General features: G+C 48.9%; 1 protein-coding gene across 3 annotated transcripts in view; it reads right to left on the minus strand.

The window, feature by feature from the left end:
* LOC141147251 (phospholipase A and acyltransferase 3-like) overlaps positions 1 to 23,009 on the minus strand; it is a 129,356-nt gene that overhangs the window by 11,293 nt on the left and 95,054 nt on the right. For 2 of the 3 annotated variants that reach the window (XM_073634453.1, XM_073634452.1), the window contains one exon: positions 8,958 to 9,125. The exons of the other annotated variant lie outside the window; for it this stretch is intronic. In XM_073634453.1, the coding sequence (XP_073490554.1) occupies positions 8,958 to 9,125 (168 nt within the window). The remainder of the gene's footprint in view (positions 1 to 8,957; positions 9,126 to 23,009) is intronic. 3 annotated transcript variants of the gene reach the window in all.

A 23,009-nucleotide genomic window follows, 5' to 3' on the forward strand; every position in this document is an offset into this window, starting at 1 on the left:
CAGAATTCTGTCTTCTCGGAAAGGAGCGTTTCTAGCTCTGTAAGCACTGATCCTAAAGGAGGAAACCCGACTTACCACCCGTGGCCCGGGTTATGGCACTATCAAGCTTGTTGCTGAAAAGAGAAGTTCCCTCAAAGGAAATTCGGCACCAAGCTTGTTTGGAAGCCGGATCCGCCAACAATGGACGGAGCCATAGGGTACGACGTGCTTAAACAGCTGCCAACATAACCCGAGCCACCAGGTGGATAACATCAATGGTAGCCTCCCCAAGAAAGGCGGATGCCAGCCTGATCTCCTGGATAGGTGAACTCACTGGAAATACCTCTTAGGTTCTCATCAACGCTGTCAGACCAGGTTTCCATGGCTTTAGATACTGCGGCTACAGCTAGGACTGGTTTGTAGGCCATACCTGCTGTCAGGTAAATCCACTTCATATCAGAGTCGATCCGTCTTTCCAAGGGATCTTTAAAAGAAACGGTGTCTTCCAAAGGAAGGGTTACATATCTAACTAATCTCATTAGTGCTGCGTCCACCAAAGGAGCTGACTCAAGATGTTTAACTTCCTCTTCCTTGAAAGGGTAAAGCTTCAGGATTTTTGATTGCATGGAACTCTTTTTGTCCATCTTGCCCCATTCATCAGAAATGATGTCACCCAGTTCAGTGAGAAAGGGAAAGTATTGACGCTCCTTATTGAGCTGCTTGAAAAATGTTCTCTGCTTTGGAGGAGAAGTAACAGGATCTTTCCAATTCAAGGCTTCCCTTTCACAAAAGAGGGAACCAAAGCGTATTCGAAGCCCATTCCTGGGTCCTCTAGTTCTGATTCGCTGTCTGAGAGAGGAGCGAATGGGCGACTTGGCTGGGAAGACTCCCATGTTTCGTGGGCCAGTCCTTCTCCTGATGGAGAGCAAAGTGGCTCCAGTGGGGAATCACGAGGCTGACGAGCCTCCCTCTCCTGTAGAGATTCTCTCACGACCCGCTTTACCAAAGATTCAAGATGCTGGTCTGCACCTTCCCTCTCATCTGCAGCTTTAGAAAAACAGTGATCACAGAGAGATTTGCCAACAGGAACATGAGCCCTGCACCCCCAGCATGATTTTTCTGGCCTTTTGCTAGAGCGAGATGAGGGGGGGGGGGTGAGGAAGATCTCTACTATGCTGTTTTGATCTGGAGGGAGATCCATGGTGGTTGGACCTGGAGGATAATTGCCAGTGGTGTGACTTTGAGGACCCACTCCCCTTACGGGAACTACATTGTGGATCAGACCTAGAAGGGCTGTGAAAACAGAGCAGAAAAAGAAAAGAGACAGGAAATCAGCTGGTGCCCTAATACCCTACTCCCCCCCCCCCCCCGAGCAGGCAGAAAGGCAGGAAAACCTAAGACATACCTGCTACAAGAGGGCTGGCCACCAGGAGGCAGTGAAGGATCCATGGTATCAGTACAGGATACTGCAGGGAGAAACATGAATCAGCTGCCAGGCAGGAAAACCTACCCACACCCAATAGAGCCAGTGCTTACCTGGGAAGCCAAACCAGAAGCCTGGGGAAGTCGCCGCAAAGCCCATGATCCTTCCTGGGGCTCTGTAGGCTCCTTCTAGAATTTAAAGGTGGCGCAGAGTGATGTCACCAACAACATCAGGTACGAGACACTCACACGCATGCGCGAACCAGGCCTCACTTTCGTTCCGGGTCCGCGCATGCGCAGAGGGCACACCGGGACCTGGAAGAGAGAGAGCAGTGGCTGGACCGCAGAAAGAACCAGCACCATGCACAGGAAAAACAAAGGAAAGAGCAAGGTACAATACAAAACATACAAACACTGCTGCCATGTATACAGATATTAATCTTACCACTCCACCTACGATCACCTGGGCCAAGGGGAACAGACACACACCAGACTTCATAGCAGATAACGGCCGCCCATTAACAATTAGGCAAACAGGCCGTGCGCGCTAGCCTGCTGATGTCCAGGCTTCCAGCTCTTCAGCGCTACTCTGCATATACACACCATACCCTGCTTAACAGTCAAGGCGGGAGGGGCATAACACCTGGCGCTCAGCCGATCCTGATAGCAGGGGGGTCATCTTCGGGTAGAAGAACCAACAACATGGTCCTACTCAGGAGGACGAAAAAGGAACACGGATAGTAGCCCAGAACAAAGATTTATGGGAGAGGTGTCCTATAGTGTAGTTAAGGAGGCGGGGCTAACCTACACGTTGGTGCCATGGAGTCTGTCAGGAAATTATATTTTTGGTAAAAATATACTAAAATTTATGGATACAAATACAACAAATTTTCTTGCTAAATCTAAAAGATGAAACTGAGTTAATAAATAAAGCTGTGTGTGTGATTTATGTCTTAGGGCTCATTCACATGGGTGCTGTGATCTGTACAGTGTGAATCAGGTATTTATGGGGCTGGAGCCCCCTGGAGCTGCGTGCCGGCTGTCTATGTTACACTTTGGGGACACAGCAGTTGTATGAACACAGCCGCAGGTGCTAATTTGACATTTGGCCACTCACTAAGGCTCCATTCACACTAATGCATTTTTTGATGCATTTTGCAGAAATGCAGGGACATTTTTTAACATGGGTTCCTATGGAACATGTTCACATCCATGCATTTTTGTGCCTCTGCGTTTTTAGAAAGGGTCAGGGACTTTTTTTCACCGCCCGGGGCATGATGGGTCTGTGACGTCACAAGGGGAGGGGCTTTCGGATGACGTAATCCAATGGCCCTGCTCCCTTCATTATCTAAGAAATGCTTGACATCGGTGCGGACAGATCAGCGGGACGCAGCATTGGAGGAGGGTCATCGGTGGGAGCGGCGGCAGAGGAAGAAGAATACCGGACAAAGAAGACAGAAGAAAGAAGAAGAAGAGCGGGAGAAGAAGAGCGGGAGAAGGAGAAGCCTGGAGGAGGAAGATGTGGAAGAAGATGGAGGAAGACCGGAGAAAAAAGACTTATTAAAAGGGGGGTGGGCTGTGTGTGACAAGACACTGATCACCGCTCCCGATTACAGGGAGCGGTGATCAGTGACAGCGTCATTAGGCAGAACGGGGAAATGCTTGTTTACATCAGCATTTCTCCGTTCTTCCTCTCCGTGAGATGATCGCGGGTATCCCTGCGGACATCGAGTCCACGGGACCTGCAATTACACTCACGGAGGTCGCGGTGGGCGCGCGTACGCCCGCAAACCGCTTCTTAAAGGTCAACGTACAGGTACGTTAATCTGCCTGTACGTGCTCTTCTGCTGACGTATATTGGCGTGAGCCGGTCAAGAAGCAGTTAAAGAGGAAGTAAACTTCCATGTGTTCATTGTACCTATAGGTAAGTCTACAATAATGCCGTGTACACACGACCGAACTTTCCGGCGGAATAGGTTCGATGGAACGATCCCGTCGGACATTCCGAGCGTGTGTGGGCTTCATCAGACTTTTTTTCAAAAAATCTGATGGACCTAGAAAAAGAACATGTTTCAAATCTTTCCGACGGAACTCCGCCGGACCCAGTTCCTATCGAGAAATCTGCTCCTCTGTATACAGGTCCGAAGGACCAACAACGATGCTAGGGCAGCTATTGGCTACTGGTTATTGAACTTCCTGTTCTAGTCCCGTCGTACGTCATCACGTTCTAAAGGAATGGACTTCCGAACGGACTTTAATCCATTAGTGTGTGTGCAAGTCCGTTCGTTCGGAAGTCCGTTGAAAGTCCGTCGGAAAGAACGTCGGACCTATTCCGACAGAAAGACTGGTCGTGTGTACGCGGCATTAGGCTTACCTATAGGTACTGTAAATATCTCCTAAATGTGCGCCATTTAGGAGATATCTACTGTACATGCAGCCGATTACATCATTGGCGCATGTGCTCTGAAGGAACGCCCACCCGCGACGGTTCTTCAGAGCCCTGTGCTGTGACTAGCAGCTCCTGTGTGCATATGCAGGAGTGACGTCACGTGGCTCCGGCCAGTCACACAGCCGGAGCCTGCGGACCCTGAAGGAAGACGGGCGAAGATGGATGCAGCCTCCAGCAGTGGCGACGAGGGCATCGTTTGCAGCTACCATAGTTGCCAATAGTCCCGAATTTCCCAAGACATTCACGGGATTTAGACAGTTTTCCTGATTTTAGTGTTTCCCTGCAAATGTCCCGGGAAATACCTTTTTTACGATTTTTTTTTTTTTTTGATAGAGGTCCGTCGGCCACCATTTTCCAGAAGACCAGAACATCCATGCCGCTGCACTGTTTGAGCCGAGCTCAGCAATGGGCAGCGGTGGGTGTCCTGTGATTGGCCGAGCAAGTCATGTGTGGGACAGAGGAGGACATGATTGGAGGAGCGGGTCACATGTGGATGCAGGGCTGGACTGTGTCTCTCATCTGCCCTGTTAGGCGTCCCCCCTCTCTGCTCTGTCAGCCGCCCCCCCTCCAGCCGGCCCTCTCCTCTCTGTCAGCTGCCCCCCCTCCAGCCGCCCCTCTCCTCTGTCAGCCGCCCCCCCTCCAGCCGCCCTTCTCCTCTCTGTCAGCTGCCCCCCCCTCCAGCCGCCTCTCTCCTCTCTGTCAGCCGCCCCCCCTCCAGCCGGCCCTCTCCTCTCTGTCAGCCGCCCCCCCCTCCAGCTGCCCCTCTCCTCTCTGTCAGCCGCCCCCCCCTCTCCTCTCTGTCAGCTGCCCCCCCCCTCCTCTCTGTCAGCCGCCCCCCCTCTCCTCTCTGTCAGCCACCCCCTGCCCCCCTCTCCTCTCTGTCAGCCGCCCCACCTCCAGCCGCCCCTCTCCTCTCTGTCAGCCGCCCCCCCTCCAGCTGCCCCTCTCTTCTCTGTCAGCCGCCCCCCCTCTCCTCTCTGTCAGCCGCCCCCGTCCTCTCTGTCAGCCGCCCCCCCTCTTCTCTGTCAGCCGCCCCCCCTCCAGTCGCCCCCTCATCTCTGTCAGCCGCCCCCCTCTCCTCTCTGTCAGCCCCCCCTCTCCTCTCTGTCAGCCACCCCCTGCCCCCCCTCTCCTCTCTGTCAGCCGCCCCCCTTCTCCTCTCTGTCAGACCCCCCTCCTCTCTGTCAGACCCCCCTCCTCCTCTCTCTCAGATACCCCTCCTCCTCTCTGTCAGCCGCCCCCCCTCCTCTCTGTCAGACCCCCCCTCCTCCTCTCTGTCAGATCCCTCCTCCTCTCTGTCAGCCGCCCCCCCCTCTGTCAGACCCTCCTCCTCCTCTCTGTCAGCCGCCCCCCCTCTCCTCTCTGTCAGACCCCCCCTCCTATTCTGTAAGACCCCCCCTCCTCTCTGTCAGACCCCTCTCCTCCTCTGTCAGACCCCCCTCCTCCTCTCTGTCAGCCGCCCCCCCTCTCCTCTCTGTCAGACCCCCCTCCTCTCTGTCAGACCCTCCCTCCTCTGTCAGACCCCGCTCCTCCTCTCTGTCAGACCCCCCCCTCTCTGTCAGCCGCCCCCCCTCCTCTCTGTCAGCCACCCCCCTCTCATCTCTCATACTTACCAACTGTCCCGAATTTCCCGGGACATTTCCGGGATTTAGACTATTTCCCGAATGTATTGCTGCCCGGGAAATGTCCAGAGAAATCCATTTTTTTCACGATTTTCCGCCACCGCCGCTAGATCTCCGTGGCCGGCGGAGACATTGTCTCCGCCGGCCGCCATTTTTAAGAAGACCAGGAACACGGCTGGGCGGCTAGACGGAGCTCCTGTATCGCCGCCCACCCTCCGCCCTGCCTACCCCCCCGCCCCGCCTCGCTCCCACCACCCCCCGCCCCACTCCGCCCCGTTCTATTGTAACCACGCGGCCAGCGGAGACCTACTAGAAAACCTGTTGTAAGGGGGGGTACGCTGGGGAAACCTGATGTAAGGGGGGCTCCGCTGGGGAAACCTGATGTAAGGGGGGCACCGCTGTGGACACCTGATGTAAGGAGGGCACCGCTGGGGACATCTGATGTAAGGGGGGGCTCTGCTGGGGACACCTGATGTAAGGAGGGCACCGCTGGGGACATCTGATGTAAGGGGGGGCTCTGCTGGGGACACCTGATGTAAGGAGGGCACCGCTGGGGACATCTGATGTAAGGGGGGGCTCCGCTGGGGACACCTGATGTAAGGGGGGCTCCGCTGGGGACATCTGATGTAAGGGGGGCTCCGCTGGGGACACCTGATGTAAGGGGGGGCTCCGCTGGGGACACCTGATGTAAGGGGGGGCTCTGCTGGGGACACCTGATGTAGGGGGGCACCGCTGGGGACATCTGATGTAAGAGGGGGCTCCGCTGGTGACACCTGATGTAAGGGGGGCTCCGCTGGGGACACCTGATGTAAGGGGGGGTTCCTCTGGGGACATCTGATGTAAGGGGGGCTCCGCTGGGGACATCTGATTTACATATGTGCTACGCGCACCGCAGTTTCACTTTTCCCCTGTGCCACACCTACAAATGCATGCCCCGCCCCCTAATTATAATAAGACTCCGCCTACAGCCAAAAAAGTGTCCCTAAAATTTTTTTTACAATGTTGGCAACTATAAGCTGCTAAGTTTCACATAATGTGCTAGTATGTGATATATACTAGCACATTATGCCTTTACTTTCTCAGGTCAGAAAAAAGCAAAAAAACCCAGAACTTTCCTCTTTAAGCTCTGTTTGATTAGCAGTTGCCATGGTGCTGCACATTTGAATAGTTATGACATTAGCCATGTCCGTAAGTGCATCTACAGTAAGTCTGCCAGTGCATCTAACACTACCCTCTCCCCAGGTTAACAATGCTGCTGCCCAGAGGTGTCTCTGATGTGCCTTAATCCAGAGTAAGTGACCTATCACATGGGCTTTCTGCCTGGCGGACTCAGTTTTGCTCAGCGGGTGATCGATCTGCTGATCTCCGATGAGCAGGCGGATGACAGGTCTGTCTCCGCTCACTGTGCTGAGAAGGACCTGTCAGAGCTCAGCTCTCCTCTATGGGAAGATCAGATGAAAACGCTCGACCTGTCCGTTTTCATCCGATCCACCAGAAAATAGGGTTCCCAATCCGTCTCGATTTTTTTCGGACAGGATTGAATAGCAGCAGGTGTCAGTGGACATGTCACTGCTGACATTCGCTGCCCCATAGAGGTTAATAAAGCGTCAGATCAGGTCCGCCTGAAAAACTGACAGGAGGAGGCATTGCTGCACATGTTGCATGCAGAGTTTGCTAGCTGTGATGTGCATGGAGGAGCTGCACATGGTGCATGCAAAGTTTGGTAGCGGTGGCTGCATGGAGTAGGCAGTGGAGGTGTACAAGGTGGAAGTTTTATTCAGAGCTTGCAAGTGGAGAGCGTGCTTGTGAAGACTTAAAATGCGTTCCACCAAATCCACCATGTTTGGCTTCTCCTCCCATCATGTCTCTCTCTCCATCAGGCCCGATGTAGAGGCGGAAGTTATACAACCCCTGGCTCCGCCCACAGGAAATTACCTTAGCCACTGATACGTGCGATAAATTACTGCAGGGAAAAATACGTCTAATTACCACTCAATTGAACAAACCCTGCATTTGTTATTTAAAGAGAGTCCCGGAGCCATACAGCAGAGCTATAGGTGCAAGGACAGCATGACAGTGCTGGACAGCACAGTTGCCGTTTTAAGGTAGTTTCCCCTTTTAGAAAAGAGGAGGGGGAGTTAGCCTTGTGGAGGAAAAAGTAGGAGAGAGGGGAAGTGACGTCAGTCACAGAACAGTGGAGGAAGAGATTCCCACCCTCCTATTTGATACACTTGGGGTGATGGGTTGGTGGTTTAGCATTGGCTGTGTTTGTGTCGCTGGAATTTGAGCGACAATGGTTACATGTCTGGAACATGTTGTACCCATCCATGGGATGGGAGTTATTTATGGTACCCATTCATTCGATGGGAGTTATTTGTACCCATCCATGGAAGGATGGGAGGTTGAATTCAGGTTTTTCAAGTTATGATAGGGTAACCTGGAAGGGGTTAAAGGTTAGGTCACTGGGAACGTTTTGGGTAATGTCTCCGAGTCAGGGGGTTGCCGACTGGAGGCCAAAAGGGGGAAGAGGTTGTTTACAGTGACCAAGAGTAGGATTGTTTTTCTATATTACCCCTTAAAAGGTTTACTAAAATTTATGGTTATTTATTGTTATTTATGTTAATTTATAGTTATTAAAAAAAATAGGCCATAAAGGCCATTTACTCCAAGAACCGGGTCGTGTCATTTATAAGGTAAAATTTAAGGGTAGAATTGGGGTAATAGGCACCCAGCTGACTGGGCTTAAGTCCTACAAATGTCATGCAAAATTCTGAGTGAATTGCACTTTCAAAACTGATTCAAAGCAATCGCTATTTTACCGCATTTTATTTGCCATTAACTTAGTGAATTGACCTCAATATACCATCCTATCTAGTTACCAATGCTAGCAGAACAAGGATTCAAAATAGTCAATGTTGATTAAAGAGAGTTTAGTTACACTTTAGAGAGGGTTTACAACAGGGGTCAAGTCCTGGGAAAAAAGTGTGGGAACTCACCCAAGATTCCCCCACTGACACTGCAAAAAAGTACCTAAAATGGCCATATTCTGTGCTAAACAGTGCAAATATCAATATTTAAACTTTAAACATGTAGCTAGTGGTATTAGCAATGTGTTTTAGTTAAACAAAAGTCAAAACCCATATTTCTACACGAAGGTCAGATTAATATAACCCAGCCAGCACAGAGTTCCCCCTTACATCAGAGCCTACAGGATTCCCCCTTACAGTGCAAGGGAACTCGGACATAAAGGGGAATGCTGCAGATCATGATCTAAAGGGGAACTCTGATATTATGGGGGGGGGGGGGCTCCGGTGACCAGAGACCACCTTATATCAGAGTCCATTGTGCTCCCCTTTACATCGGAGTTCCAGAGACCACCTTCCACAGGGGGAAACCTTTATATCAGTGCCCCTTACATTATTGTATTCACTCCCTCTTACATCAGTGACCCCCACTTAGACTGGCCTGGCAGCGCTGTCACTGACCTCCTCTCAGGTGCACCATGCAGGGATCAGTCAGTCGGCTCCAGCTTGGTGGCTCTGGTTTTATCCTATAGTCTCCTCTCCACAGTCCACACATGTCTGACTTCTCCCATGACCCCCATCCTGGTAGCACTCCCACTCTTGACTCCTCTCCAAATTCCCCCTCAGAGACTGCAGACATGATAAAAGACAAGAGATGGTCAGAGATTGGGGACATGGTACAGGAGGTGGTTACCGGCTGCAGACATGGTACAGGAAATGGTCAAAGGCTGCAGACATGATACAAGAGATGGTTAGAGGATGCAGACAGCCATATTTATTATGCCTGCCACCAAATGCAGTGTGTCACATGCCAACCATAGTCTGCCACCAGATGCAGTGTGCCACTTGCCACCCAGAGCTTGCCACTAGGGATGGGCCGAACTCCCCCCGGTTCAGTTTGCATCCAGAACATGTGAACAGACCGAAAGTTTGCGCCAACATTTGAACACCGTTAAAGTCTATAGGACTAGAACGTAAGAAATCAAAAGTGCGAATTTTAAAGGCTAATATGTATGTTATTGTCCTAAAAAGGGTTTGGGGACTCGGGTCCAGCCCCAGGGGACATGGATCAATGCAAGAGAAAGTTTTAAAAACGGCCCGATTTTAATGATGCTTAAAGTGAAAAAAAAAGTGAAATATTCCTTTATATATCGTACCTAGGGGGTGTCTATAGTATGCCTGTAAAGTGGCGCGTGTTTCCCGTGCTTAGAACAGTCCCTGCACCAAATGTCATTTTTAAAGGAATAAAAGTAATTTAAAACTACTTGCGGGTTTAATGTAATGTCGGGTCCTGGCAATATGGATGAAAATTAGTGAGACAAACGGCATGGGTACCCCCGCCCCCCCCAAATCATTACCAGGCCCTTTGGGTCTTGTATGGATATTAAGGGGAACCCCGCACCCAAATTAAAAAAAGAAAGGGCGTTGGGCCCCCAGGCCCTATATACTCGGAACAGCAGTATACAGGCGGTGCAAACAAGACAGGGACTGTAGGTTTGTTCTTATGTAGAATCTGTTTGTAACTTGGAACAGGTACATTTTGTAAGTGTAGCTGCAGCTAAAAAAATCTATTTTAAAGCTTTTTGGAAAACGTAGGGAAGGGTTATCATCCCTGTAACATTTGTTTTGCTGTCTGTGCCCCTGTTCAGAAGATTTCACCTCACTTTCTGTCCCAATGACAATTGGATTTTGAAAATATGGGGTTTTTTATGTTGTGTACACACGAGCGGACTATTCGACCGGACTGGTCCGACAGACCGAGTCCGGCGGACAATCCGATCATGTGTGGGCTTCATCGGACCTTCAGCGGACTTTTCTAGTCGAAAATCTGACGGACATTAGATTCAAAACATGCTTCAAATCTTTCCGACGGGCTCGAGTCTGGTCGAAAAATCCGCTCGTCTGTATGCTAGTCCGACGGACGAAAACCCACGCTAGGGCAGCTATTGGCTACTGGATATCAACTTCCTTATTTTAGTCTGGTCCTACGTCATTACGTACGAATCCGTCGGACTTTGGTGAGTTCGTGTGTAGGCGTGTCCTTTCGTTAAAAAGTCGGAAGTCCGTCAAAAGTCCGTTGGAAAGTCCGTCGGACCAGTCCGGTCGAAAAGTCCGCCCGTGTGTTCGCGGCATAAGGGAAACAAGGATTGGTGATAAATCAGTGGCTTTTTCCCATATTAACTCTTACAGGAGAGAATTTCCCTTCCTAGGGGTAGATTTCCTCTCACTTCCTGTTGTCTCCCTCCGTTTGTAAGTAGGAGTCGTTTATAAGTCGGATGGTTGAAAGTAGGGGCCTGCCCTATATACTCTGCAGAAAATTGGGCCTTAGGTGTTGGTGGTACCAGAACACTGTAAGCCCTCACAGTTACTCTTGCTGGGTGCTGGAACGGGCCCTGCTGTGAAATATTATATCAAGAAATGTAATTACATGCCCCTGTTGAACAGGGTCAGAAAAATTGGGCTTTAGGCACTGGTGCTGGTGCCACAACACTGCAACCCCTAACAGATACTCTAGTTGAGTGCAGGAATGAGCCCTGCTGCAAAATATTACAGCAAAAATTGTAATTACGCGCCCCTGGTAAACAGGAGCAGAAAAATTAGGCTTTAGGCACTGGTGCTGGTGCCACAACACTGTAACCCCTCACAGATTCTGTTGAGCGCAGGAACGAGCCCTGCTGTAAAATATAAGATTTAAAAATTGTAATTACGCGCCTGTGTTAAACAGGGGCAGAAAAATTGGGCTTTAGAACCATAAATGTTCTTAGTAGTCAACATGAACATTGAGGAGGAATAGGATAGTCACTTGGCATAACAGGATAGTCACTCAGCATCAGCATAGGCAGTCTTAAAGGGATCTCGCATTCATTAAAAAATTAGTCGGTTACATCAGCATCAGGTGCTTGGTAACTGGTGATCCAAGACTGATTCATTTTTATGAAGGTGAGCGGATCAACCAAGTCGGTGGACACGCGCATTCTGTGATCGGTTACAAAGCCTCCAGCGTGCATTGAATGTGCGTCCTGAAAGAATGCTGGATGCAAGACAGGCCAGTAGCTCCAATTGCAAACTGTGCAAGCTCTGGCCAGTGATCCATCCCCAAGACCCAGTAACCCAGTGGATTTTCGGTTGGAAAGGCCTCCAAGTTCAAGCCTGATCTCGCCCCTAGGTATTCCAGCACCATGTACAACAGACGCTGGCGATGGTTGCTGGAACCGAACATACCTTGGGGCTGCGGACTAAAAAATTGTCTGAACGCATCGGTCAGACAGCCACCTTCTCCACCGCTCCTTCTGTGACTGACCGAAGCCTCAGCAACACGTTGTCCAGGACCAGGAATTTGTACCCTCCCAGGCTCTGGAAACGCGTTGCACAAACCTTTCTGCAAGGCCTCCCAAAGATGTTTCATCCTCTGCTCCCTCTGCGACGGCTGGATAAGTTCCGCAACCTTACACTTGTAACGTGGATCAAGAAGGGTTGCCAGCCAGTAGTGATCCCTCTCCTTGATCACACGAATCTGAGGGTCCTTTTGCAGGCTTTGCAGGATCAGGGAGGCCATGCAGCGCAGGTTTGCTGAGGCATTCGATCCGGAGTCCTCTGGGTCACTAAGGACGACCTGATCTGCAGCCACCTCCTCCCAGCCACGTACAAGTCCATGGGTTTCTGGGGACTGTAAATGATCCCTTGAAGACTGCTGCTGATGCTGAGTGCTAGGCTCCACCTCCATGCTGACACAATCCTCATCCTCCTCTTCCTGTGAGATCGGCGGGCCCGCAGGAATACTGTCTGTATAAAGGGGGCCTTGAGAGGTAAGGAAGTCCTCCTCTTACTCTCTCTGTTCTGCCTCAAGTGCCCTGTCCATTATTCCACGCAGCGTTTGCTCCAACAGGTAGACAAGAGGGACAGTATTACTGATGCATGCACTGTCACTGCTCACCATCCTCGTGGCCTCCTCAAATGGTGACAGGACAGTGCATGCATCCTTGATCATGAGCCACTGACATGGCGAAAAAAAGCCAAGCTCCCCTGACCCTGTCCTGGTGCCATACTCGCACAGGTACTCATTGATGGCCCTCTGCTGCGTGTGCAGCCGCTGCAGCATTACCAACGTTGAGTTCCACCTGGTGGGCATGCCACAGATGAGGCGGTTCTTGGGCAGGTTGCATTCCTTTTGAAGGTCAGCCAGCCGAGCACTGGCATTATATGACCGGTGGAAATACCCTCAGACTTTCCTGGCCTGCCTCAGGATATTCTGTAAGCCTGTACCTGCACAAGAACTGCTGCACCACCAAATTAAGGACGTGAGCCAAACAGGGCACATGGGTGAAGTGTCCCTGTCAGAGGGCGGAGAGGAGGTTGGTGCCATTGTCGCAAACCACCATCCCTGGCTGAAGCTGGCGTGGCGTCAACCACCTCTGAGCCTGCCCCTGCAGAGCTGACAGAATCTCTGCCCCAGTATGGCTCCTGTCCCCTAAGCAGACCAACTCAAGCACCACATGGCATCTTTTTGCCTGAGTGCTTGCGTAGCCTCTAGAACACCTACGGAGCACAGCTGGTTCTGAGGACAAATCTGCACTGGAAGAAGGAGGGGGTGGAGGAGAGAGGTGTGACAGAATCACCACTACCAGCATTTTGGAGGTGTGGTGGCGGAACAAGTTCCAACAATACTACACCCTGTCCTGCATCCTTCCCAGCTGCCAGCAGGGTTACCCAGTGCGCTGTGAAAGAAAGGTAACGTCCCTGTCCATGCCTGCTGGACCATGAGTCAGCGGTAATATGCACCTTACCACTGACCGCCCTGTCCAACAAAGCCAAGACATTGCCTTCCACATGTCAGTAGGGAGCCGGAATTGCAATTAGCATTTGGGAACCTGCCACTGAGCTACCGCACATTCCACAAATTCTCGAAAGGGGGCAGAGTCTACCAGCTGAAAAGGCAGCAGTTGGAGTGCTAGCAATTTAGCCAAACTAGCATTCAGCCGCTGAGCATGTGGATGGCTGGGACAGAATTTCTTTCGCCGGTTTAGTAACTGGGGTAGGGAAATTTGCCTGCTACAATCGGACGTTGAAGTAGCGATAGCAGATTGCCCGTACTTGGCACACCTAATTCTACACCTTCATTCCTGTCAGTGCTGGTTTCTGAGAGGACTGAAAGTATAGTGGGGTTGAAGATCCCAGCTGATGAGGAGCAAGGAGATATCCCCCTTGTTCTTTGGTGTGGGTCTTTTAAGTACTGTTGCTTACGGACTGCATGGGAGATCGACATATGTCTGGTCAAGCATGTGGTGCCCAAGCGGCTGCTGTTTTGGCCACGCTTGATACGCTTCTGACATGTGTTGCAAACAATAACAGTGTGATCTGCTGCACACGTCTCAAAAAAAAGCACACACCAATGAACTTTTGGAAAAACGTGCAGAGTCAGCAGCGCCCTGCACATGCGGAGCTCTGCGGTGTGATGCAGTAGGTTGACTGCCCGTAAGCCGGCCCCTGGAGGGCATCCTGCCTCATTGGAGATGTGCCTCCTCCTCCTCTCTTCTATCAGGCACCCACGTAGAGTCAGTGACCTCATCATCCCCTCCCTCCTCGCCACTGAAGCAAATCTGGCAGTATGCTGCAGCTGGGGGAACATGACTGCCAATTTCTTGCCCTTCTTGGGCACCCCCTCTTCTCTCTGGGCTCACTTTACTGCCTTCATCCTCAACCTGGGTACCATCATCAGAGCCTTCAAAATGCTGCGTATCCTCCTGCAGCATGTACACTACACTGTGATCGAAAAGTTCGGGGAACTCCGCAGGGCATGATTGTGGGGCTAGGGAAGGATAGACTGATGACATTGAGCCAATGGAAGAGGCCACTTTGGCAGCTGCATTGGCAGACACATTATCCTGAGCCTGGGTGACATAGGATGAGGAGGATGAGGACGGCTTGGTCATCCACTCTACCAACTCTTCTGCATGTTGTGGCTCAACACGGCCAGCTGCTGAAAAAAGGACAAGCGTGCCCCACGGCCACGTGCTGACGATGCACCGTGTCCACGACCAACACTGTTTGCTGTAGACACAGAGCCTGCTTGCCCTCTTTTAGTGCCCTCTTTAGCAAAACAACGCCTGAAGTTTACTAAAAACAGTACACCAGGAATGGCCTACAGTAGGGTATAGGCTTGGCTGGACTACAATGCAGTTGATATATATTTTATGAACTGCAGCTCAGTGAGTTACCTGCCTGGCTGAAAGTGTCTTTGAACACACACTCAGGCAATGGCCTAGTCAGTCCCCCTCTCTTCCTCTGTCCCCCTCCGTTGTGCTGTCTCTCTCTCTCCATGTCCTCCTTTGTGAATGGACAGAGTCAGCTGACTCTGTCCATTCACATAACTGAAACACTGTAACCTCCTGTGGTTACGATGTCTCAGTTTATGAATGGAGAGGAGCCGCTGTCTTCTCTCCATTTATTCTCAGTGCAGCTGAGGCTGCAGAGAAAGGGACTGGGGAATCTTTATCCTCGGTCTCTTTCTCTGTCTCAAGGGGGAGATATCAGGGGTCTGTTAAGACCCCTAATATCTCACCAAAGCCCCCCAACAGGGCTGATTAAAAAAAAAAAAAAAAAAAAACATATTGCAATAAAATATTATTGTAAAAAATAATAAAAATGTAAATAAAAAAAAACACACAGACACCGTTCACCCCCCTAAAAAAAAAGAAAGCATTGTTAAAAAAAAAAAAAAACACTGTCACGTGACATTTAAAAAAAGTATTGGTAATCGGCGAGTACTTGAAAAAATCGGTACTTGTTTTTGGTCCTAAAAAAGTGGTATCGGGACAACCCTAATATGTATATATTAAATGCACTGCAGCTCAGTGAGTCACCTGCCTGGCTGAACGTGTCTTTGAACATGCACTCAGGCAATGGCCTAGTCAGGTATAGGCTTGTCTAGACTAGATATATATACAAGCCTGTATATATATATATATATATATATATATATATATATATATATATATATACAAAGACAGGATTGTATACAGTATATATACTAAATACACTACAGCTGTCTCGTCCGCCTGCCTGAAGTATATTAGCGACAGTACACCAGGAACGGTCTGCAGTGAGAACTAAACTATATACAGTGTGTGTATATATATATATATATATATATATATATATATATATATATACACACACACAACTAGGATGCATATATATACACAATACAGTGCAGCTATCTGTCTCATCTGCCTGCCTGAAGTATATTAGCAACAGAACTCCAGGAATTGCCTGCCTGCTGAAACTAAATGAAATGACAGTCTCTCTGTCTCTCTCTTAACAAACGCCACCAACACACTACACAAGGCCGACGTGCAGGCGGCCTTATATAGTGTGGGGCGTATACTTAACCCCCTGAGCCATAATTGGCCACAGGCACCCTGCCTGTGGCCAATTATGGCTCTCTTTGCTGACGGGGTTGTGATTGGCCAAAGCATGTGGGTCATAGTACATGCTTGGCCAATCATCAGCCAGCAATGCACTGCGATGATGCAGTGGATTATGGGGCGTGACATGCCGCTCGAATTTGGCGCAAACGGTCCATAATGTTCGATCTTCATCGAACGATCGAACAGCCAATGTTCGAGTCAAACTTATGTTCGACTTGAACAGGCAGCCCATCCCTACCTGCCACCAGATGCAGTGTGCCACTTACCACTCAGAGCTTGCTGCCAAATGTAGTATGTCACTTGCCACCCAGAGCCCGCCACTAAATGCAGTGTGTCACTTGCCACCCATAGCCCGCCACCAGGTGCAGTGCCACTTGCCACCCAGAGCCTGCTGCCAAATGCAGTGTGTCACTTGCCACCCATAGCCCGCCACCAGATGCAGTGCCACTTGCCACCCAGAGCCTGCCACCAAATTCAGTGTGTCACTTGCCACCCGCAGAGGTTCATGCTGGGACCTGTAGTCCTTCACTTTTGGGGGGTCACATCATAAACCCCTGATATCATTAAGGATGTGTCTTTCACTCATCCCTGCTCCGAAGGTGTCATTGCATCTGTCAGTGTCCTCTCCTCTGTTGCCAGCTTACACATCTGCCGTCCTCTGCACAGTGCACTGCAGTCATCCATCTGCATACCACTGGTCCGCAGAGAAGATTGAGGAGGACGTGGGTGGAGCAGTGCACTAGGCGCGGAGAAGGAGCAAGTTTATCCACAATATGGTCTACTCTGTGCCCTACATCCTGGACATCCTCCTGGAACTGGTGGAGGCAAGATTTCTTGTCGAATTGTAAAGATGATTTTAGGGCTGTAAGCATACTTGTAAGCATGCTTCCAGAGATTGGGAGGTCTGAGGTGGAGAATGCAGCAAAGGGATCCTCAGCAGGCAAGCATGCAGGAACTGTAAGCTGCTGTGAGCCTGTCTCCATATCTAGTGATTCTAGTGCTTCATCCAGGGAGTCCCTGTGTGGTCTGGATTTAGCAGGGCTACTGGTGGAAGGCATAGAGGCTGCTGATAGTGGTGGACTTGTGTGTGGAGGGACTTGGGACCCTCTCTGTATGGGCTGCATGCCCGCAGCGTGCTTTGGGAGCTTGCCTGCTCCTCTCTTGGGGCCGTTGCCATTTTGGCGAAGACCAGTGGAGGGCCTGGAGAAAAAGTCGTCCAGCTTACCTGGCCATGGCTGGTCCAGGTGCCTTCATGGCAAAGGGTGGAGGTGCCCGCAACTTGGGGGACCAAAACGGCCACGTTGTCATGTGTAGGGGCTCTGTGGTAATGTGGAGATCCCTGGTGGCCGAGCGGAGCTCCTTCAGAGAGTGGCCATATCACAGTGCAATCGCCACACCCCGGAGGAGGAGGAAGTTAAAGCCTCCTCCGTTCTGAATGATGGGGCCTCGCTCTTTTGGGACATCACTGGTTGCTAGATGCCATACGGTAGGTGCCTAGCAACCAGTTAGGAGAGTGAGCCAGCGGGTGGTGGATTCACATTAAATGGTTCTCGGCCAGCCCATGAGTCCACTAGGACAAGTGACAGCATCGAAGTAGCTGTCAAGTTCCTGGTAAGTGAGCCTGACATGCAGAGGAAGGCCTCTCGTACAGCTCCGGCTTGGGGACCACTGATAGTAAAACAGTGGACATGGGAGCACTGTGACGTATGAGTGGCTGCAATCAGTCCAGTAGTCAGCAAGGCAGCAGGGAGCAGAACCGGATCGGAGGTCACAAGAAATCAGAAACACCTTCAGAAGCTACAGACCAAGCAGCAATAAGTCTATGCAGAAGCCCAGTTTAAATAGCCTACCTGGCGCCAGTATTAGTGATGGGCACACGCATTGATGCGTGATTGCGCTTGCGTGTACCCTAATTAACCAATGCGCGAGTGCGCATGTGCGTATGCTGATGCGCCGATCTTCTAACACTTCTAACTCTACTGTGGACCTGTCTTTCCTGACATTGCCCCCTTCCTACAGCAATAAGTCTATGCAGAAGCCCAGTTTAATTAGCCCGCCTGGCGCCAGCATTAGTGGCGGGCGCACGCATTGACTATACTTTGGACCTGTCTTTTCTGGCAGTAGCGGCTTATTTAGGGGGCATCAGATCACGGCTGCTAACAGGAACGGCGTTCCTGCTGTGGAAAAAGTGCAGGAACGTTGTTCCCATGTGTTCTCGCAGGACTGGAGCCATGGTTTACAATCACTTTAGATAACAGCTTCAGCCAAAGACCTTTTAAGGCCTCTTGCACATGATACTCCTGTTTGAGCATCTATTTTTTTCATCAGTTTTTTTTGTATATGTGCGTATTTTCACGCATATGCGTTCGCGCATTTTCGCACGCATGCGCGCAAACTAATTCTCGCATTCACTAGATATTTGTGCGCAAATGCAGATTTTTCTATTTTTGTTTTTACTGCAGAATACACTGCTCTTGTTTACGCGCCTGTGTGCATAGGCACATTACAATGAATGGGCTGTAATTTAGCTCAGTAAAAAAAATAAGTTGTACTGAGCTTTTTCAAGCTGCAGTGTGCAAGAGGCCTTAAAGTGGTTGTAAACCCTTGGAAAAAAAAACTTCTGCAAGACAAAGGCATAATGAGCTAGTATGCATAGCATACTAGCTCATTATGAATTACTTACCTTACATCGAAGCCCCCACAGCGGTCCTTGTACCCACCTCCGTAAGCCTTATTATAGGCTTAATACAAAATATAGTGCAGCGCTAGATTATAAATCAATATTAAATGTCCGTGAATGAACCATAAGTATCATCGGTGGTGCAGAGTGCTTCATGCAAATCCAAAGTGCTCTTAAATCCGTGCTCCCCCTCTTGTCAGTCAAACCGCTCACCTTGTTAAAATGACCCCTGAACTAACAGGAAGGTCTAATAAGCATTCACCACTCGAATGGTGGTCAGGGTGATGTCTTGGCTGAAAGGCAGGAACCTCTTCCTTAGTAGGGATCACCACTTATCTTTTCGGTATGCATGGAATGAACAAAGAAAATACATAGTGCTCTCTGTATAATTTTTAAAAAACGATTCCTTTATTAAAAGACAGGTACTCACAAAAATTAGCACTATGGCCAGTGCTAGGTTTAAAAGCGCATGGTAATTACAGATGACAGTCTAAGATGGCTGCAGGGGCGTCTAAACCAGGATGTAACCAATCCGCACGCGTATCGTCCGGAGGACTTCCTCAGCGGTCTGTGGATCCTCAGGTATAGTCCTTTTTATAGGCTTACCTGTAGCAAAAAGTGGTCTGTAACGCCGCGTACACACGGTCGGACTTTTCGGCTACAAAAGTCCGACAGCCCGTCCGACAGACTTTTGACGGACTTGCGGCAGACTTTTGGCGGACTTGCGGAAGACTTTCTAATGAACGGACTTGCCTACATACGATCACACAAAAGTCCGACAAATTCGTACGTGATGACGTACACCAGACTAAAATAAGGAAGTTGATAGCCAGTAGCCAATAGCTGCCCTAGTGTGGGTTTTTGTCCATCAGGCTAGCATACAGACGAGCGGATTTCTGGGTCCGGCATAGTTACGACGTAAAGATTTGAAGCACGTTTCAAATCTAAAGTCCGTCAGATTTGCGCCTGGAAAAGTCAGCTGAAAGTCCGGGGAAGCCCACACACGATCGGATTGTCAGCCGGCTTTAGTCCGTCGGCGTCCGTCGGACTTTTGTAGACGAAAAGTCCGACCGTGTGTATGCGGCATAAGAGTTTACAACCACTTTAAAGTGGTTGTAAACCCTCACATATCCCCAGTGAAGTGAACAGCCTCAGGTGATACATAAAATGAAACAAATCCTCCTACATACAGTAGGTTTTAATTGTATATCTGCAGACTTCTCCTCTCTACACCCCTTCTAAGTCTAGGTTCACATCTCTACGGGCTGCGCTTGATGCATTTTTCAGGCACAATTTGCAGTGCATTTTGCGTTTTTAAACCCTTGTGTTTTTGCATGCAGTTTTCATGCATTTAACTTTTTTTTTTCTCTTTAAGCACACTGTAAACACACTGAATATAGCTGGTTGATAAGGAGCAGGCCAAGAAGCTGGCTGCCGATTCCTTAACAACCGATGAGTCATCAGCTATCAGTGCGGTTCCCCACTGACAGCTGAATGTAAAAAAAATGTTGCTGGCAAAAAAAGTAATTGTGAAAAAAGAAGGCACTCCCACGCCAATTTTTTTTTTTAAATGGTGTGGGGTCCCCTTTAAAATCCATACCAGGCCCTTATCCGAGCATGCAGCCCTGCAGGTCAGGAAAGGGAGGGGACAAGCAAGCCCCCCCATACCAGGCCACATGCCCTCAACATCTCAACATAAGGGTTAGTGCTTTGCCCCAAAGCACCCTGTCCCTATGTTGATGGAGACAAGGGCCTTTTCCCAACAACCCTGGGCGGTGATTGTAGGGGTCTGCGGGCAGGGGGTTTATTTTAATCTGAAAGCCCCCTTTAACAAGTGGAGCCCCAAAACCTCCCCCCTATGTTAATGAGTAGGGGAACATTCACCAAAAAAAAAGAAGTGTAGTGTTACAAAACACAAGAGGTGGTTCTTGACAAGTCCTTTATAAAAAATCGTGTCTTCTTCCTCCCGTGTTTCTTCTTCCTCTTTTCCTTCCGGTGGTTTCTTATCCCTCTGGTGGTTTCTTCTCCTTCCAGTGTTTCTTTTTTCTCAGGTGGTTTCTTCTCCCTCTTTGCTCCGGTAATGTCGTCTTCTTCATCCACCACCGCCACTGCCCGCTAAAAATAAAAAACACAGTCTTCCTCCGTCGCTGTCTGTTTTCGCTGTGTCGGCTCCCGCTCTCTGCCAATTCTTATATAGCCATGGGGTGTGGCCATCCGTGACCACACCCGGAGATCCTGCCCTTGTGTCATCACGTGACGTTACAAGGGGCAGGATTTCTGGGTGACATCACAGGATGGCCACGCCCCATGGCTATATAAGAAATGACAGACACAGGAGCCAACACAATGAAGGCAGACAGCGACAGAAGAAGACCGTTTTTTTATATTTAGCGGGAAGCGGCGATGGCGGACAAAGAAGACGCTCTCACCAGAGCAAAGAGGAAAAAGAAACCACAGGAGGAAGAAGAAACCACCGGAGGGAGAAGAAACAACCGGAAGTAGGGAAGAGGAAGAAGACACAATTTTTAACCACTTAAGGACCGGCCTATTTTTCAAACTTGTTTTTTTTCAAGTTAAAATCATGTTTTTTTTGCTAGAAAATTACTTAGAACCTACAAACAATATATATATTTTTTTCTAACACCCTAGAGAATAAAATGGCGGTCGTTGCAATACTTTATGTCACTGTATTTGCGCAGCGGTCTTACAAACGTAATTTTTTGGGGGAAAAATACACTTTTTTGAATTAAAAAAATAAGACAACAGTAAAGTTAGCCTAATTTTTTTTTTTATCTTGTGAAATCTGATGTTGAGCCGAGTAAATTGATACCCAACATGTCATGCTTCTAAATTGCGCCTGTTCGTGGAATGGCGACAAACTTTTACCCTTACAAAATCTCCATAGGTGACATTTAAAAAATGTCTACAGGTTGCATGTTTTGAGTTACAGAGGAGGTCTAGACCTAGAATTATTGGTCCCGCTCTAACGATCGCTGTGATACCTCACATGTGTGGTTTGAACACCGCTTTCATATGCGGGAGCTATGCGTTCACTTCTGCACGCGAGCTCGGCGGGACCGGGCGCGTTTAAAACTTCTTTTTTCTTATTTATTTTACCTTTTATTTTTTATTTTTACACTGTTCTTTTAAAAAAAAATTCTGTCACTTTTCTTCCAATTACAAGGAATGTAAACATCCCTTGTAATAGAAAAAAACATAACAGGACCTCTTAAATATGAGATGTGGGGTCAAAAAGACCTCACATCTCATATTTACACTAAAGTGCAAAAAAAAAAAAGTTGTTTGAAAAAAAATAAATAGGGGGGCAGGAGGCGGAGCCTAGCGGAGCAGACATGCATTGTTAGAGCTCCACACCGCTGAGGAGAGAAGAGAAGGACAAAGCGGAGCCTGCAGGCTCAAAAGGTATCCATTTGAACCTTTTTGCCCCAGGGAACAAACTGTGAAAGTTTGGGCAGGAAATATGGTACTGGGAGGAAACCGTGGCAGAAATAAAAATCACCTCACAAAGAGCTCACAGGCACTCACTGCAGCTGAAGCAGCTCCAGTCACCTCACAAGATACAGCATCAGGGAGCTCTCACAGACAGAAAATGTCACAGCAAGACTCTCCATTTGAGTCAGATACAGAACAAATCCTCTCACAAACTTCTCCACAAGCCTCATCAGTATCCCCAGTAATATTATTACAATTTGAAAAGATGCTTCATAAGGCTTTAAAACAAACCTCAGACCAAATAACAAAAAGCCTAACCAAAGAAATAAGAGAGCTGGGAAACCGCACCGCAGCCTTAGAAATAAAAATGGATGAAATTGAAATTACAACCCAAGAAAATATAACAGAAATGGAACAATTAAAAGAAGAGAATTTAATACTTCAAACTAAGCTCGAAGATTACGAAAATAGAGCCAGACGTTCAAACTTGCGCATAAGGGGAATACCTGAAACTGTGACAGACCTGCAATCTACTACTACTGCTCTATTACAAGAACTAAAGCCAGATATCCCTATTGAACGTTTAGAACTGGACAGAGTACACAGAGCCCTCACAGCCAAAAAGAAAGATGGACCCCCACGTGATATAATCACAAAATTTCATTATTACAGAACGAAAGAACAAATACTAATTGCTGCAAGAGAAAAAAAGGAACTTAATTTTCAAGGACACAATTATCAAATTTTTGCTGACCTATCCCAACTTACTATTACTAAAAGACGATCCATGAAACCCCAACTAATGGAACTGCAACGCCACAACATTATGTATCAATGGGGCTTCCCCTTTTCAGTCAGATTTAACTACCAAGGTACAATTTACAGAAGCAGATCAGCAGATGAACTACAACAAACCCTTTTAAAATTAAATCTGGCAGAACCCACAAGCAGCAA

The sequence above is a fragment of the Aquarana catesbeiana genome, linkage group LG06, assembly GCF_042186555.1.
Source record: "Aquarana catesbeiana isolate 2022-GZ linkage group LG06, ASM4218655v1, whole genome shotgun sequence".
Lineage (NCBI taxonomy): Eukaryota > Metazoa > Chordata > Amphibia > Anura > Ranidae > Aquarana > Aquarana catesbeiana.